Source organism: Schistocerca cancellata, chromosome 6, assembly GCF_023864275.1.
Source record: "Schistocerca cancellata isolate TAMUIC-IGC-003103 chromosome 6, iqSchCanc2.1, whole genome shotgun sequence".
Taxonomy (NCBI): Eukaryota; Metazoa; Arthropoda; class Insecta; order Orthoptera; family Acrididae; genus Schistocerca; species Schistocerca cancellata.
Window position 1 is genome coordinate 283,701,766 of NC_064631.1, and position 19,602 is coordinate 283,721,367.

The window sequence follows — 19,602 nt, forward strand, 5'->3', positions numbered from 1 at the left end:
CAGGGATATGAGCCATGAAGTAAGGGGATGGGAGCAGGGAATGTGTAGTGATGGACGAGTATTTTGCATAGGTTTGATTGATGGTGGAATACCACTGTGGGAAAAGTGGGTAGGACATTTCTCATTTCAGTGCATGACGAGAGGTAGTCAGAACACTGGGGGAGAATGTAATTCATTTGCTCCAGTCCTGGGTGGTACTGAGTTATGAGGGAAAGGCTCCTCTGTGGCCAGGTGGTGAGACTTTAGGAGGGGGTGGGAGAGTGGAATGATAAGGGACGGGGCATTGTTTTTGGACAAAGTTAGAAGGATAATTATGGTCTATGAAGGCCTCAGTGAGGGCCTCGGTATATTTCGAGAGGAGCTGCTCGACACTGCAGATGCGACGACCCTGAGTGGCAAGGCTGTATGGAATTAAAATCCTACCCAGATCCCCAAAAATAGTGTTCTGCCACCCACACAACCTCCAGAATATCCTTGTCTATCCCTGTTCTAATCCTGTTCCCAATCCTGCACCCCTTGGATCATTCCCTTGAGGTTGGCCCAGCAGCAAGACTTGTCCCATACACCCACCCACCACCTCCTATCACAGTCCAGTCACAGGCATTTCCTGCCGAATAAAAACCAGCCCACATGTGAAAGCAGCCATGTTATGTATCAGCTATGCTGCAATCACTGTACATCATCCTACACTCACCAAAAAAAGTTTCGCATTACCCTGGTTCCCAGAGCTCCTGACAATAGACTTTGACTGTGGATATCGTATCACAGACAAAGTCCCTTTGACTGTTCAGAGATGTCACTAAACCCACCCAAAGATGTAAATAACCATGCGTGGGCAGCGCCTATTAGACAGAAGGGGTCTGACAGCCGATCAGTTCCAGTCATTCCACCAGGAAGGAGATACATGGCTAATGTTGTCTATAGTTTAACCGTGCCTAGATGGTCAACACTGCGGTTCGATCGCATCTGCATTGTTATTTTGTGGCAGGAAGGACTCTCGACAAGAGAAGTGTCCAGGCATCTCGGAGTGAACCAAAGCAATGTTGTTCGGACTTGTAGGAGATACAGAGAGAGACAGGAACTGTCGATGACATGCCTCGCTCAGGCCGCCTAAGGGCTGCTACTGCAGTGGATGACTGCTACCTACGGATTATGACTCAGAGGAACCCTGACAGCAATGCCACCTTGTTAAATAATGCTTTTTGCGCAGCCACAGGGTGTTGTGTTACGAATCCAGGTGTGCGCATTAGGCTGCGTGATGCACAACTTCACTCCCGACATCCTTGGTGAGGTCCATCTTTGCAACCACGACACCATGCAGCACAGTACAGATGGGTCCAACAACATGCCTAATGGACCGCCCAGGATTGGCATCATGTTCTCTTCACCGATGAGTGCCGCATATGCATTCAACCAGACAATCATTGGAGACGTGTTTGGAGGCAGCCCGGTCAGGCTGAATGCCTTACACACACTGTCCAGCAAGTGTAGCAAGGTGGAGGTTCCCTGCTGTTTTGGGGTGGCATTATGTGGGGCTGATTTACAGTGCTGTTGGTCATGGAAGGCGACATAACAGCTGCACGATACATGAATGCTATCCTCCGACTGGTAGTGCAACCATATTGGCAGCATATTGGTGAGGCATTCGTCTTCATGGACGACAAGTCCCGCCCCCATTGTGAAAATCTTGTGAATGACTTCCTTCAGGATAACGACATCACTCGACTAGAATGGCCAGCATGTTCTCCAGTCATGAACCTTATCAAACATGCCTGGGATAGATTGAAAAGGGCTGTTCATGGACGACATGACCCACCAACCACTCTGAGAGATCTACACCAAATCGCCGTTGAGGAGTGGGACGATATGGACCGACAGTGCCTTGATGAACTAGTGGATAGAATGACACGACAAATACAGGCATGCATCAATTCAAGGGGACATGCTAATGGGTATCAGATGTACCGGTGTGCACAGCAATCTGGACAACCACCTCTGAAGGTCTCGCTGTATGGTGATACAACATGCGATCTGTGGTTTTCATGAGCAATAAAAAGGGCGGAAATGATGTTTATGTTGATCTCTATTCCAGCTTTTTTGTACAGGTTCCGTAACTCTCAGAATGAAAGTGATGCAAAACTTTTTTTGATGTGTGTGTAAAGGCATGACAAGTAACCGACTGTCTACCCACTCAAAAGGGCTCCACCAAACTGTTGCAAAGCACAAACTTGACCACCAGTTGCTGAACATGCAGCACACAACACAAATGACTTCATAAGCTGCTTCACTATGCGAGCCTTTTGGATGCTCCCTTTCAGCACAAGTTTGTCTGAACCTCGAAGATGAGAAGTGATTCTGCAGCATATCCTGCACTCTTAAAAGCCCATGGCCTACATTTTCGCTAACCTGTTTTTCTCCATCTGGATCGTGCACTACCTTATACCACCAATCTTCCTCCCTCACCCTCACCCCCATGCAGATATTCTCTCCCTCTCGCTCTCCCTCTCCCCCTCTCTCCCTCTCCCCCATCCCCCCTCCCTCCCGCTCTCCCGTGCGCTCCTGCTCGCTCTCTCACGCTCTTGCACGCTGTCTCGCTCTCGCAAGCTCTCTTGCTGTACCTCTTTTCAACTCCTCTCCTCTCCCCCCTTGTTCAACCCTTGTCCCTTGTTGTTCTGCTGCCTCTTTATCATCATGTTTCCTTCCCTCCACCCTTTCCTTTTCTACATTCCTCCCCCCCCCCCCCCCTCCTTCCTCTTCATACACCTTTTTTTGCTCTACTCTTTTCCATCCATGACCACAGGAGTGTGCGTTTGGGTGTCAATGTGGTAGTGTGTGTGTGTGTGTGTGTGTGTGTGTGTGTGTGAACCAGTGTACTTGTACTAGAAAAAGAGCTGTTGCTCAAAATTTAGTGTGAATGCTGTTTCCTGTTATGCATTCCTGTGCCCCATGCATTGATCCGCTGTAGGTGAGTGATTGCCTTTCTTTTATTTTAAGTATTTTTCCCCTCAGAATTTCTATTATTGTTAAGCTGCAACTGTGTTATGCTCTGGTTGTTGTGGTGCACTTCACTTGTTGCCATTTATTGTCCCCACTAGAAGTCGTCATGAACATGCACACGAACGAGGAGCTGTCTAACATTCACAGTGCTTACAGAGCAGTGAGATGGACTGTTGGTGATGCAAGAATGTGGTATGCTGAACATTTCACAAGCAGAAGGCTACCAGAATCGGCACCTTAACATCTGTGGAACAGTGCTTGACAGATACGGACATGTTTGTGCCATAAATGGCTGATAGAGGATGGCAAAGAACAGTGAGAACTCTAGAATTTGTTGAAGGAATATGAAATCATTTTGAAGCAGTGTCTTCAGCTGGCATTAGAGCAACAGTCCACAAATGCAGTGAACAAATTTTTGTACCTGGGCACCAAGGCAGCACCAGCATCTCAACAACATAAATTTTCCCTACTTCATCATGTTTATGAATGGGTTATATTTACTAGGGAACTAGTATTTAACATACAACCTCCCTGATTAAATGGAGACAATTATTTACAAATTTGGCGAGTGAAATTGCCCATCCTGTTAGAAGACGCTACTCTTGGTGTACAGTGAAGAATGTTGTCTTGACAGGATGGTGCTATGCCACAGTGAACTCTGGCATACAGGTGATTGTGAACAAAGTGTTCAGGTGCAGGTGAATTGTGTGTGGTTGTCCTCAAGTGTGCGCTCCCAGATCACCTGATTTAGCACCACTAGACTTTGTTGTGTAGAGTTTTATGAAAGATCACATCTACCATACAACATTCAACACCTGTGACAAGCTGGTTGCAAGAATTATTGAGGCTGCCACACTCATTTGCAACGTGCCAAGAAATTCTAAGAGGCTGCATCAATAATTTCTTTAACAATGTCATCTTTGTAGCGATTTTGGAAGCAGGAATTTTTAGCATTTGCTCTAGAAAAATGTGATTTGTGAAGAAACTGTCTTTGAATTTTATTTTCTGTTTTATTCTTCACCATTGTCTTATTTCACACTTGCTTCTCTACCATACTTGTTAGAAAAAAAGTACAACCTTTCTGTATCTACATTATCAAAAATTAAAACATGTTGATTTCAGATTTCATTGTTACCAACATTGCACCTTCCAGTATCATATATTGATTATCTTACTGTATTTCTTTTTCTGCAGTACAGCTTATTATCTTACCAAATTAGTGGCATTACAGTACTTTTAACATAGTTGATTTAATAGTGAAACATCACCGATATTCAGGTCGGACTTAACCAACCATAGAGAGGAGTTTAAAATTAGCTTAGCTTTGACTGCTCATCTGAAACCATTATATTCATCTAATTCAATAAATAACTGTGCTACTTAGCAAATCTGATATTAGCGGCAGTAAGGTAATTTAAATACAAACACTTCTGCACACTTGTTGCTGATAATCTGTTTTATAGCCATAGCTCCACAATGGTGCATTTCCAACCAATTATGATTATCTTTCTGTTCTCCTCTTTGTAGATAGAACACAGTTTATGACCATTTGTACTAGCAGTAACACAGAGAGCAGTGGAATAAACAAGCAGTTCCTGAGGCGATGACAGAGTTCATGAAGTGAACAGCTTGCTAGAAACAAGTCCAAAGTGTAGCAAAGTCATCTTAAATATATAAGAAGATTCCAAGGAGCAATATGAATCAAAAGATTCAATACAGGCAAGGTCAAAACTCTACTGATAATGGCACGTACTTAATGCTTCAGTGAACTGTCTAGACTAACTGGCAATTGTTGGGCCATGGTATTTACAGGCAGTTTCATATCAGTGGATGGCCACACCTGACATGCTTTCTGCAGTGGCACCTTGTGCAGGAGCAAGCTGCGGTAGGAGTATGTAGCCCAGCTACCTCTCACCTGTTCTCCTGATCATTACTCGGACTGGGTGGGGAATCTAAATCATTGTCAGGCACAATACACCTCCCCCATTAAATCAGCATGTAGTGGCCTGCCCTGTGCTGACTTTGTCGAGCATATGTCTGCTTGTGTTGCTTAACTCACATATTAAATTGGAGCCTTATTGCAACTATGTGTGTTTAGTGATCATAATAGTCAGTCAGCAAACCACAAACATAATAAAAAATCCAACTACTGGCATCCGAGAGTGGGCATAGTTTTTGCACTACTTCGTACAGTACAGTAAGAGGTCACTCTGACATCCTGAGTCAGTTGTTTGGCTCACCTTGCAGTGAAGAACAAAACAATGTAAATAGACCTCCCATCTCTCGTTTGTCTCATAGAAGCAAGCAAACGATGGCGTGGGAGACAATGAAGTTGCAACAGCAGACTGTTGTTGTTTTTGCAGCAGTTGTAACAGCAATTTCTGCTGTTATTATTGATATTACCACTGGTGTTCTTGCTGCTGCTGCTGCTGCTCTCACTGTTGCTCCGGATGGTGCTGCTTCTGCTGCTGGAGTGCCCACTGTTTTTTGTGCTGTTGCTGTAGCTGCATTTGTTGTTGCTATTGTAGCTGCAGTGGCTGCTGCCACAAATGTTTACAAAGTGAACGGTTTACCTAAAACAAGTCTAGACTGTAGCAAAGCCATCTTAATGTGTATACCAAACAGTCCAGAAAACACAATACAGGCTAGGTCAAAACTCTACTGATCAATGAAACATACTTAATGATTCAGTTAACTAGAGTGACTAACTGATAAGTGTCAGGCAAGGTATTTACAGACAGTCTCATGTGTGTGGACAGTTCCACATGACATACTCCCTAAGGTGGCACGTCCCACAGTAGCATGCTGTGGCTGGAATATGTAGCCTGAACATATCTGACCTCTTCTCCATATCGACACTTGGGCTGAGTGGGGAATCCAAACACTGTCAGATACTAAAATTATTTGAAATTTTGTCTCAATTTGACTTCCCCTATTCTATTTGTTTACTAATGCCAGAAACATACACATAGTATTCTATAGATTTAGAATTTCGTTTAAGAAAATAGAAGGAATTTATACATATACACACCTACAAAAATGAGATCAAACAGTCTTTGTGTAACAAGAAACAACTACTAGAGCATTTTCTTGCACCTTCAGCACCTTCTCTCTGTTGCAAGAATCACGGTAACAGTAACACTCACATTCATTAGGTTTTCCCTTGCCAACACCCATTCATAACACATTTACCTCCATGTGATCCAGTCTTGGTCCTGTGTGGCTGGTAAGCATTCTGCTGGCATTACCCCTATTTTGAGTTGACTTATTTTGGCTGCCCACAGTTTTTCTGTGGCTTTCTTGGTTGATGACTGTAGTGCAAATGTTGACTGTGAAAGGCTTTTCCTAGACAGGAACCTAGTTGTTGATGGAGTTAAGATATTACATACTGTGTTCACAACTCTGTATTTCACTTGTTGGAGCAAATCTGATGAGTCAGCACAAGAGAATGTCTTCAGAGCTAATATTCCTTTTTTTTGCCTGTTTCCTAGTCCTGTATAATCTGCATGATTTTCCTTAATAATAGCAACTATTACTAAATTGCTTCCTTCGTAAAATGTGGGAGCTAAATATGCAAAACCAAACATACATCCTTGTTCTCTAATAATCTGCCGATGGTTATATGCTGCTTCCACATTTATTTCAGTACCATTCAAAGCCATATCCACTGCCAGGCAGGTTGATGACAGAAATGCAAATGGCAATTTCTGGCACATCATGTCATTACATGATATGATGAACAAGCTGCAGTAATAGCTACCTTATATGCTTCTATAGCCACATAAAGAAACTGTCTGCATTCCCACATCACAAATCAACATTGTTTCCCTCTTTCTCCCCAAAAGTGGCGAAATGTTTGGTATCGGGTCATGTGTTGCCATAAGATGCAGCATGCTACTCATTGTTGGATCATGAAGCTGAAACCTTTCTGCAGTTTTTATCCTTTTCATGATAAACACCGTACTATTTTCTTCAACTTTTCCCCTTTCCAGGTTAGTACATTTGAAACAGTGGTTGTGTAGCATTTTTAATACACAGAGAAAATTTGATTTGTCTTTTCCCTTAAACCAAGTGTTCACCGCAGTTTTGGGCCACCAAATATGCTGGGAAGCTACAATACTAAATTAGTATTCAGTCCTCCAGCAGCAATATAGTTTGTAAAAGACTATGTAAATCTCAAAACCTCTAGTAAGGCGCCTTACGACAAACAGTACACAATATGAAGAAATGCTAGGTAGGAGAAGTGTGGTATTTCTACCTAGGTTCTACCAAAATTTAGACAAGGAATAACAGGCCTTAGAAATTAAGACATGTAATTTGAACTAATGACATCTGTATCATACTTGGATACAAAGTTTTGGGGGTGATTTAATAAAACATGCACAGATTTTGGAAAATGCTGCCAAAAAGGATAGTAACTCATAGCTAATTATAGCTAACAACAAAGTCATTGTGATCTTAAAGTATTAGTCAAAAAATAGAAGGAGATAATAGTTATAATCATTAGTTAGTCAAAACATAGATAGAAGAGAATCCAAAAATTGAGGTTAATATCGTGTGTGATAGAAGATCACTCAGTTAGTATGGATTGAAATAGAAATGGCATGAGTAGAATCTACAGACATGAACAAAAATGCGGATGACCAATTTGTATCTTTCCAAACTTTTTAGATGTTTTTTGTTGAGGTGTAGAATCAGCTATAAAATAGGAGAAGGTAGATCACAAATGAAAAAATGCTGAAGAAAAGTAATAGAGGAATAATCACTCCAATCCATAGAGCAGGTGAGCACATGTGTTGGCAGTTAGGACTTGGCTTTCTGGCACTCTCACCGTCAACCTTGTTTATTTTTGTGAAGATTTTGGCCTTTCCTTCATCTCTGTCTTAATGCATGTCTGTCTTTCATTCTCTTGAAATATTTATTTCTGTTCACGCTTGTCTAATGTAAACCTCATAAGCTAATTTTTAAGAATATGTTTTATACATCCCCTTTGCACCTCTTGCTTTGTGTTTCCTTCACCATCCTTCTGTACTGCTGAATACCATGAACCCATCTTCATATTGTGACTTCTTTCAAGCTATAGTCCTCATCTATTTATTTCCTCCAGCTTTTTTAGTGCTATACAACTGAATTCTCAGCTGCTAGGTCCTGCACCTTGCCTCCATCTTATTGTGTACTTGGAATGACTTCCTTTCCTTTCCTTTGCCTGTCACTGATGTTGTTTATTCTGTGGTCCTGCTGAGGGAATTTCTTTCTTAAAAGTGCTCTATACTTAATATTCTTCTCCCTCCTTCCCCTTTCCCCAGTAGTGTGGTTTTGACCTGATGCTGTTGTTCTTGTTTCATTAGTTGGTAAGTAGATAATCTTTAGCTGTTTCTTGTTTAGTTTTCCAGAATTGCACTAAAGCTTCTTTTCTAGTTGGGCTGTAGTATAGCCATAGAAAACATCAGCAGATGCAAGCTACTGATAAATTAACTATGACCGGTTTTACTAAGACTCATCATAATTATATATTTCAGAGCTTAGATGTGGAACATGGAGGCCAAGTAACAGCAGTTCAGCAGCATGAAGGTGTTGTTCTGACTGCATCAACAGATACTACTCTCAGAGCGTTTGCACCATCTTGCCCTTTGGAACAGCTTTCATTAATACGGACTTCAGGGCAAGTGACAGGGGTAAGTACTTTGCTTGAGCCCATGAATCTCATTGCACTCTTGATTTATGTCAAAAGAGATTGTTGACAGTAGAACACTCCACAATACTGGAAAATATCACAGTAAGGTAGTTAGTACAATGCCTCTTTGTTTAAAATATTGCAAGTATTTTAATGTTCAGTCCTTTACCACAGATAGATATGAGGGTAAATAAGGCTTCTTAAACTTCTTAAAATGTTCTTGGAAATTGTCAAAAAGTTTCTCATTGCTGATTGAAGTTCCAGATGAATATGTCAAGTGATATGGAATCATGAAAGGAGATTTTTAAAAAAAGAGAAGTAGTACATGTTACTTCACCTTCCTCATTGATGTCTCATCATACAATGTAAAATCTTCTTGGCCACCCCATGAATCCATCAACGGAAGAAATTTACTGTTAGCAATGCATGACTTTGAAGTTGTTTTCAAGAATTTTGCTAAAGCTCTTTTGTTAGTTTTCGTGACTTGTTGATAGGGAGGGAGGGAGGGGGGGGGGGGGGGAGAGAGAGAGAGAGAGAGAGAGAGAGAGAGAGAGAGAGAGAGAGAGAGAGAGAGAGAGAGAGAAAATCCATGTATCTCTGTATCTCTGACTGTGGATTTCAGAACCTAAAGTTTGCAAGGGCAGGAAAGAGAGTCTCCTATGTCCTTATCAGGCAAAGTCCTTCTCAAGTTGATGTAGATACATGGGATACCATACTTAAAGAAGCTGGAGGAAATTAAATGTGAGATTAGAAACAACCAAATATATGTTATAGAGCCATGTGAGACAAGGTGGGGAGGAAATGGAGAATTATGCATTGATGTGTTCAGAGTAATTCATAGCAGTGTTAGGAAGATTTAAAGAAAAAGAGTTGCTGTCATAGCAAGAGGTAAATTAGAAAATAGTATGTAGGACTAGCCGTATCGATAACTGCTTGATGATTGTGAAGGTCAGTGTTACACATGGTGAATTGAATTTATAATTGTTCAGGCATTCCTTCACATTTCAATTTTCAGTGATGAAGAAGTAGTCAAGCATTAAGGCACTGATGAGCTAATGAAATTGTCAAAAGCTAAGCCAACTGTCACATAAGTGGAGCATTTCAGTGTGGTAACTGGATCACATGCTAACAAGAAGTCAGTAACAAATTTTGAATTGGGAGAAATCTTTTAAAGGGGAAATCTGTGAAGGATGTACATTAGGGGTGCATGCACACTAGGGGCCATAACAACATCCCGAAATACAAAATACATATGCACAAAACACACAAACCTAACTGAACATCGGAAATTTGACTTCATTCTCAGTGTGGGAGGCAGTGTGATATAAATTGGAAGCTATTAACTAAAAAGCAAATTTTGGTCACCAGATAATGTTTGATATAAATCGGTATGTGATTGCTGCCCCCCCCCCCCCCCCCAGCGCACACACACACACACACACACACACACACACACACACAAAATCAATCAAAATACACCACCAAACCTAATCTGATCACATCTGTGGAGTCAACGAAACATAATTTTTTTTTTTTTTTTTTTTTTTTTTAAGTGAACATTGAAATCTCACTCTTGATAGTAGAGTAAATCATTGCACTGGTAGTTTTAATGAACTCAGCAATAACCACTTTTACTTTACCAGATTCTGTCACTGTTGTGCCCCTGTGCCAAGTGACACGGCCCACAGCTTAATCACACCATTTTTGTGATGTACAGAATGGCATGCGGATCTACTGCACTGCTCTAGAAAATATCTACAGAGCATACTATTGTTGATTACAGTATGTTCCCTTCTGCCAAAGTAAATTTAGGTTAAACTTGAGTTTATCGGCACTGTATTCACTTTTGCAGTTCTGCTTATCTGTAAAGTTTATGTCTACTGCAACCTCAGTTGAAAATAAATGTTTTTTGGACCAGTATGTGTGATGTGTCTAAAACTGTTATAGTGAACTTAGTTTAAGTTTGTAGTAAAATTGCTTTACCCCATTGCTCCCATAAAATAATAATGTCAGATTCTTTTATTCCTCTCTTAATATCCAGTTAACTAAATAATTCCACCAAAAAGAAAAAAATTAAATCGTAATGCTGTGTCTCACAGAGGGAGGGCACAGGACTGATCTCATCAATTTGGCTCAAACTACATGAGCAGAGCAGGTAGATGCCCATTTCAAGTTCTTAGAATATCTCACCTGATTAGTCCATAGGAATAGATAAAATGTGCTCTAAAGATTTTCAAGCAGAGCTCAAGAGATTTTTTTTTTTCCATAGTTTTTAAGTCAGTTGTGTGGTAAATTGGTCAGGTGCACTGGCTGGCAGCTTGTTGGCTCAGATTATGAAATAGACCTAATCACATCTGTTCTCGATGACTTCCTTCAAGGCCACACAGAAAAAAAGCAACCAAAGGACAAAACAAAATAAATTCAACTCATAACAAAACACAACAACAATAAAAACAATATGTAAGGAAATTCTACAGGGAAAAATAGTAATTAAATCCAATTATACTAAGTTATTGTTATATTTTACTTAAATAAGTAAATTTTATGCTATGAAAAAAAAGGCTCAGTTCCTGCTGCTACTGGTCGTACCTCCCCCTCCTCCCTCGAACTGTTAAAGACTATTAAATAAGTATTGCTTTAAATGATATTTCAGCATTGTATTTACTGTAGAGTGTGGTTTGTGATTTCAGCTGTCCTTCAGTAACAACATTCTGTTGTCATCATATCAGCACCGTATTCTTTTTCTTTGTTATCTTACATTCACTCAGAACACGTATCTTTGTCAGCTGTTTCAAATCCCCTATAGTAAGTCATTACTGTACCTTTTTTCTAACAATTTGTAACTGTCTCTACAGTTGTGGACAGCATCTCACCACAAGTCTGTGGTATTTTTCCATCAAGACATTTTATTTTATTGGAAACTAAAAACTAAACAAGAATTTTCTACCAGTGAAGTGACTTGTAAATAAACTGAAATTTAAAAATATCAAAACAACCTTTCATGAAGAATTTAGAAAGATCATCAGTGCTCTTCGTTAAGCTTTTTCAGTTTGAAGACAAAAAGATATGATCACTCACAATCCTCCTGTTTCTGTAGACCATGTAGCAATAGCTACGGGTCAAGCAATTGCAGAGTAACGAAACTTCCTGGCAGATTAAAACTGTGTGCCCGACCGAGACTCGAACTCGGGACCTTTGCCTTTCGCGGGCAAGTGCTCTACCATCTGAGCTACCGAAGCACGACTCACGCCCGGTCTCACAGCTTCACTTCTGCCAGTATCTCGTCTCCTACCTTCCAAACTTTACAGAAGCTCTCCTGCAAATCTTGCAGAACTAGCACTCCTGAAAGAAAGGATACTGCGGAGACATGGCTTAACCACAGCCTGGGGGATGTTTCCAGAATGAGATTTTCACTCTGCAGCGGAGTGTGCGCTGATATGAAACTTCCTGGCAGATTAAAACTGTGTTCATATCAGCGCACACTCCACTGCAGAGTGAAAATCTCATTCTGGAAACATCCCCCAGGCTGTGGCTAAGCCATGTCTCCGCAGTATCCTTTCTTTCAGGAGTGCTAGTTCTGCAAGGTTCGCAGGAGCTTCTGTAAAGTTTGGAAGGTAGGAGACGAGATACTGGCAGAAGTGAAGCTGTGAGACCGGGCGTGAGTCGTGCTTCGGTAGCTCAGATGGTAGAGCACTTGCCTGCGAAAGGCAAAGGTCCCGAGTTCGAGTCTCGGTCGGGCACACAGTTTTAATCTGCCAGGAAGTTTCATATCAGTGCACACTCCGCTGCAGAGTGAAAATCTCATTCTGGAAACATCCCCCAGGCTGTGGCTAAGCCATGTCTCCGCAGTATCCTTTCTTTCAGGAGTGCTAGTTCTGCAAGGTTCGCAGGAGAGCTTCTGTAAAGTTTGGAAGGTAGGAGACGAGATATTGGCAGAAGTGAAGCTGTGAGACCGGGCGTGAGTCGTGCTTCGGTAGCTCAGATGGTAGAGCACTTGCCCGCGAAAGGCAAAGGTCCCAAGTTCGAGTCTCGGTCGGGCACACAGTTTTAATCTGCTAGGAAGTTTCATATCAGCGCACACTCCGCTGCAGAGTGAAAATCTCATTCTGGAATTGCAGATTAGATTATTCAAATTATAAATGATAATTTCGTAGTGAATGATGATGATTTGATATTATACACCAAACCTGACAGACAAAATCTTCACAAAGAGATACATGGATTTTCTCAGTTCTCTCTCTCTCTCTCTCTCTCTCTCTCTCTCTCTCTCTCTCTCTCTCTCTCTCCCCCTCCCCCCCCCCTCCCTCCCTCCCTCCCTATCAACAAGTCAGGAAAACTAACAAAAGAGCTTTAGCAAAATTCTTGAAAACAACTTCAAAGTCATGCATTGCTAACAGTAAATTTCTTCCGTTGATGGATTCATGGGGTGGCCAAGAAGATTTTACATTGTATGATGAGACATCAATGAGGAAGGTGAAGTAACATGTACTACGAGGATCATTCCACCTAAAAGTGCTTGTTTTATTCAACACTCTATTCTGTCACACATCAGAAATATAACTAAGACTACAAAGTGCTTTTAAAGTGCTACCAGACGGCAATCATCATTGTCAAGAGAAACTGCAATTAAAATTTGTTCAATCATGTGGCATCAGTTTAGTATTCCTGTTTTCCTCCATGGGATTCCGTGTGCTTGGTATGCATCATAACTGATGGACAAAAGACCTTCAATTTAAAAATTTGAAATAAGTGTGCTTTCCACAGAAGCATATTTTGGAAAAATGTTCTTGCTCAAAAACTGATTGCATTATATGTATATGGTGTGAGCAATATATATGTTTTAAATGTTTCTTTGTTAATTATCACTGTAAAAAATGTAATATACCTTCAAATACTAAAGAAAAAACAATTAATTAATTGCTAGAATTTTTGGAAACTCATTCAAAACTTCACCCAGTTTTGTAAATTTACTGCTTAAATATTCTAATTAATTTTGAAAATATGAATTGAACTGTTTAAATGTATTTAAATTTTATAATTAATAGTGTAACATTGTTGTGGTGGGGGAAATGGTAGCAGAGGGAATTAAACCCGAGTCAGTTAGTTGGTAACCAGTGCATTTGACCACTGCTCCATACCAAAGACTTTCCAAATATAGAAAGTAATCCCTCACATTCTACTCGAAAATCTTTAGAAATCATTGTACCTTTTTCTAAGGCCCTCTCAGGCCAGATATTCTAGAAACTTGGAGGTGGCATCTACCTGCTTGTACTAACTCACTTTGAGTCAAAACAGTGAGCTTCGTTTTGCACCAGTCCATTGTCAGTTGAAACCACAGGCTTACAAAAATAAGTTAAAACCACAGGCTTACAAAAATAGTATTCCTTGCACTTCTCATGGATATGACCAAAATTATACCATGTCATTAAAACAAACTCTCTGTGACATTCTCACTGAAAACAGAATTCCCTGAATACCATTTCCACCATCAGGATTTGCCAAAACCTATTTTGCAGTTAACATCCAAGCAGTGTGTTATCATATAGGCTACTTCTACTAAAAATAATGCTTCGAACTACAATTTAAGAAAAGAAGATCATATATCCTGCATGTAAAATGCAATAATAAAACCTTGAGTCTCAATTTAATCTTCCCAGATAATCATTACACATTGAGTTCAATTAGAAAGGTTGTATTGCAAAATTTTTCATGGTCTTAAAAATTTCTTCGTACAACTGATTTTTTGAACACATAAGAATGTACATTCAACTTCGTTAAGTATCATATTTCAATATTATTACCTAAATTACACTGATACATCTATTCTTTCCTCTTACTAGAAAATAAAGAAAAATAAAACAAAATAAGGCTTAGTATAAATCCTTGGATAGCACAGCAGATGTTGAATGTAATTGACAGAAGGAGAAAATATAATTTTGCAGCAAATGATGCAGGCATAATGGATATGGATATCAATGTGTAAAAAATATGATAGAAGGTGAAAAAGGTGTAAAAAGGAATGGTTAGAAGATAAATGCAAAGGTTGTAGAAGTGTGCATGTCTAGGGGAAAGATTGTATCACATATAGAAAAATTGGAGGAAGAGGAGCAACTATATGAATATCAAGAGGTCAGATAGCAAGCCAGTACTAAGAAAAGAAGAGAAAACTGAAAGGTGGAAGGGATATGCAGAAGAACTAAACAGGGAAAATGAACTTCAAGACAGTATTATTGAAAAAGAGACAAAGTTGATGAAGATGAGTAGGTAGATATAATACTGAGATCAAAACACGATAGAACTGAAGACCCAAGTCAAAAAAGACCTCTGAATAAGAGATATTTTGGAGAGCCAACCATAAGAAAATTATAGCACCTGGTTGTCAATATATATGAGACTGGCAAAATACCATCAGACTTAAAGAAGAATTTAATAATTCCAATTATAAAGAAGACAGGCACTGCCAGATGTGAATGCTAATGGATGATCAGTTTGATAAATCATGGTTGCAAAATACTGACATGAATTATTTAGAGAAGAATGGAAAGACTGGTAGAAGCTGACCTCGGGGAATATCAGTTTGGGTTCCAGAGAAATGTAGGAGCTTGCAGGACAATATTTGTCCTAACTACAATACTCTATTTGGAATTTTGAAGTTACCAAGGGTAAAATATGGGGAGCTTGTGGTTATCCACAACTTATACAATAAACATACTGTAGTTATTCAAATTGAAGGGCATGAAAAAAGATAGCAATTGAGAATATAATGAGACAGGGTTGTAGTCTGTCCCAAGTGTTATTCAATCTGTATATTAAGCAAGCTGCAAAGGAAACCAAGGAAAAATTTGGAAAGGGAATTAAAGTTCAGGAAAACGATTAAAAGCTTTGACATCTGATGATGACTTTAGTCTGTCAGAGAAGGTATAGGACTAGGAAGAGGAAAATGAATAATAGCAAACCAAAGGTAATGGAATTTAATTAAATTAAATCAGAAGACACTGAAGGAGTTTGATTAGGAAGTGAAATACTTAAAGTAGCAGATGACTTTTGTTATTTGGGTAGCTAAATTACTGATGACAGGCAAGGAGGTGGAGAGGATAAATATGTACACTGTCAACACCGAGAAACACATTTATGAAAAAGAGAAATTTCTTAAAGTCAAATGTAAATTTAGTTGCTAGGAAGTCTTCTTGCAGCAGTTGTCTGTATTGTAGACTTATGTGGTAGCAAAATGTGGATGATAAACAATTCTGTCAAGAACAGATTAGATGCTTTGGAAATGTGGTGCTACCGAAGAATGTTGAAATTAGACAGATAGACTGAATAACTAATGAGGAAGAACTGAATAAAATTGGAGGAAAACCAAATTTACGACACATCTTGACTAATAGAAAGGATTAAGTGATTGGACACAACCTGTGCCATCAAGGAATAATCGGTTTGGTAATGGAGGGAAATCTGAAGGGTCAGACTTGTTGAGAAAGGTCAGGCTTGACTGCAGTTAAAATGTTCAAATGTATGTGGGTTGGAGCAGATGATGCAGAGATAAGGAAGCTTGCACAGGGTAAATTAGCATGGAAAGCTGCATCAAACCAGTCTTTAGACTGAAAGTTACGACATTTTTCCTAGTTCTTTTTCTTAATATTCTTCTTAGAGATCTACAAATAAAGTTGTATTTTTTAAGCTTACTACCAATAGCCACATCAGAATCTATACAGTCTATCGGCCTAATAACTTGAATTGGTTAATATAATATTCATAATATTGTTGTTATTCCATCCTAGACTTTCCATTGTTTGAATTGGTTAGTTTACTTGAGTACCTGGCATCATATTGACAAGGAACCTGTTAAGGTCATTACTTAAGTATTAGGATTGTGAGTTTTGGATTACATTTGTGGACTCTTGTGCAGTGCATAAGGTCCTACTAAAAGTTGGCCATCAATCAGCATAAAGATGGAAACAAAATTCCTTGCTACAGTTTCTCTATTAAAAGTTAAAAGTTAGAGTTTAGTCTTCCATTCAAACATTTATGAAGATTACACTGATTAGATCATGGTTTACAAGTTTTTGGGTTTGCAGCTGAGTTGTCATTTTCTCTGTACTTGCAACAACTTCCCTAGTCATCTTTGTCATGTGTGAAGTGCAAATTTTGTTGCTCACTTTTTTTACTCCAACCTATCTGTGAGTGGTACATGCTGTGCACTGCTGTGGAGATTGTTTCCCCCACTGTTAAAGCCAGCTGTATGTATTAAAGCCAACCATATGTGAAATTGCGATGAAATATCTAGAGGGACAGCAACCTTTCCTTGAGGTTTTGGTTAAGAGAAGAGCATGTTGGTCCCTGTCTACAGGAATTCCACCCAAATCAACCTTTTGTTAGTCACAAGCCGTAATTAACCCATCACAGAGAAGTTTCTTGCTTAGAATACTGATCCACAGAGCACGTACACTTATCAGATGAAGCGAGCCTTGCCGAAAAACTTGGTCACCTGAGAGAAGTGTTGAAAAGGAATGGGTATTCAGGACAACACATTGAGCATGCCCTACAATACAAATTGACATTGTTTGCAGCTCAATCTGCTGTCTCCAAAAACAGCCTCAAGTATGTGCATAAAATTAAATAGAAAGATGCCAGCATTGTGGTGCAGGTGACTAATATCTGGGACAGTGTATTGAAGAAGGCAATTGAGATTAAAGTGGTGGATAATTAATTAACAATGGCAGAGGCTGTAGCTTAAGTAAAGCATTGGATCTGGCATCCCGTTTACTTAAATCATGGAGACATCTCAGTGCTCTACCTTTGCCCAAAGATAAATGCCTATTAAAAGTGCTTTTAATGAAGACTGTCTTACAGCATTTTCTGCATTTAAACTTTTTTTTTTTTTGGCACAGCCTCTCCATTGTATTTGAATTATGGTGATTGTTTTATTGGTTAACACCACCGAAAACAATTGGTAGGATGGCGTGCATTCATGCATCTTTCACAGTTTGGTTAGAGTCCAAAGAGCACGCAACAAAATTTGCACTCAGCACCTGACATAGTCAACTAGAGAAGCTGTCAAAATATGTAAAGAGAAAATGAGAACTCTGCCACAAACCCAAAAACTTGTAAAATCATCAATTTCTCCAAGAAAGCCTGAATGAATCACATTGCTTACATCATGTTCAGAAGCAAAGTAGCTAAATATTCTTTTGTCATTTCACATCACAAAATTTACATTATGAATATGTATAAGTTGAAGGTATTTGTACATTAAACTAGTGTTTATTTTATGTAAATTTAAATCTGGCCTCTTGAAAAAGCAAGCGATTGCATAAAATAATTTTATGTACGCTTCACTTTCAGCAATACATTGATGTCTTTTCCATTCTTCTATGTGTAATACAATGAATCTGTGTTTCAGTTTGACTATTTAAATGGCGTTTTAGTTACGGGAAGCACCAACTGCAAGGTGGAGATATATACTCCACGGAAACGCTGACATAGGGGGCAGCTCTGGCGGGAGGCATTCCTACACTTGGGTGGATCTGGTGATGATACACCGTCAAGGCTCTCACATTTCGTGACCCGGTGCTTCTCTTGTTGAGGACTAATAAATGTGCTTTGTCTGTTTATGGCCAACGTTGCTGTAGATCCACTTGCTAGTATTCACCTTTGGTTTGCCTTATTTACCTTGTACGTAACTGTAGAATTGTTAACATGTTTATGCTTTCACAGTAATTTTCAGGATAGCCTTAAAATAATACTTTTTTAAAATTATTTATTCAGAGAAGTGTAATTCGTTGTTTATAATTCAGTGTCGCTGTGAAATGTGTTTTTTATAAAAGAAAGAGTGCTTCCTAAACGGGAAAAACTGAAGAATGTTTATAGTACTAACAATCAGATGATTGTAAAACAATTAACAGAACTATTTAAAAATATTACTTTATGTTGTGTGTGTGTGTGTGTGTGTGTGTGTGTGTGTGTGTGTGTGTGTGTGTGTGTGAGAGAGAGAGAGAGAGAGAGAGAGAGAGAGAGAGAGAGAGAGAGATTTTCTTGATTTTTCTATAAAAATTCTTTCCTATAAGTATACATATCTGTTTTTGTATTAATTTATGGAATGGCGATCCCTGAGTTGAAAGCATTAGTTGTTTTATTCATTGGGGACCATAATTTGTTCCTCTTTCATAAAGTTACATTTTTAAAGTTCAATTGAACAAAATGTGTGCCTCTTAGAGCAGATGTGCATTTTGAAATTACTCAGAGTGCAGTACACCCAGTGTGTCTTTGTTTTATATTTTGTGTTCCTTCTGTATAGAGGAAAGTAATTCACTTTGTAAAAAGTTATAAACGTGGATGAAAATGAAAAGTGGCTGACAGTCTACCACACATGAGCATGGATAGTTGCCATGTTACTGATTCTCTGTTACCAAAGTGCACAATGTGACTGTAGCAGCAACAGTTGTGTAACTCTATACTGAGTATAGCCACACATTACCAGTTAACATTAGATACTGATATCAGGTTGCAGGATTATAACGATGTTATCACTTTCCTGCCCACTGTCATCCTGTAAAGATAAACAACCATACAATGAATGTGAATTAGAACAGTTAACATTACTGATTCTAAGTGACTGCTCTAACAGCCACCAGAGGTAGCAGAGTGATTTTAAAATTGTTAGCAGAACAGAAAATGTGACCTGGCTCAGTTCCTTATTATGTGTCACCTTAGTAACTCTACTGTAAACATGTAGCTCCCAGACACTTGGCTATACTGAACAGTTATAACTAGTCTTCTGGTTTTTATTTGCCAAGAGTGCACAGATAAACTGATATGCTTTCTTCACAACCACAACAAGATGGCACAATGCTGCCCTCATTGCCAGATTACACATAACTTGATTGGGCTATCCCAAAGTTTTAACACACATTGCATTTTTTATTGACAAG

General features: G+C 39.3%; 1 protein-coding gene across 2 annotated transcripts in view; it reads left to right on the forward strand.

Moving 5' to 3' along the window:
- LOC126191515 (F-box/WD repeat-containing protein 9-like) overlaps positions 1-18,630 on the forward strand; it is a 116,447-nt gene extending 97,817 nt beyond the window's left edge. For both annotated transcript variants that reach the window (XM_049932412.1, XM_049932413.1), the window contains exons 8-9: positions 8,517-8,672; positions 18,075-18,630. In XM_049932412.1, coding sequence (XP_049788369.1) covers positions 8,517-8,672; positions 18,075-18,152 — 234 coding nt within the window. In that variant the 3' untranslated portion in view covers positions 18,153-18,630. The remainder of the gene's footprint in view (positions 1-8,516; positions 8,673-18,074) is intronic.
- The last annotated feature ends 972 nt before the right edge of the window (positions 18,631-19,602 follow it).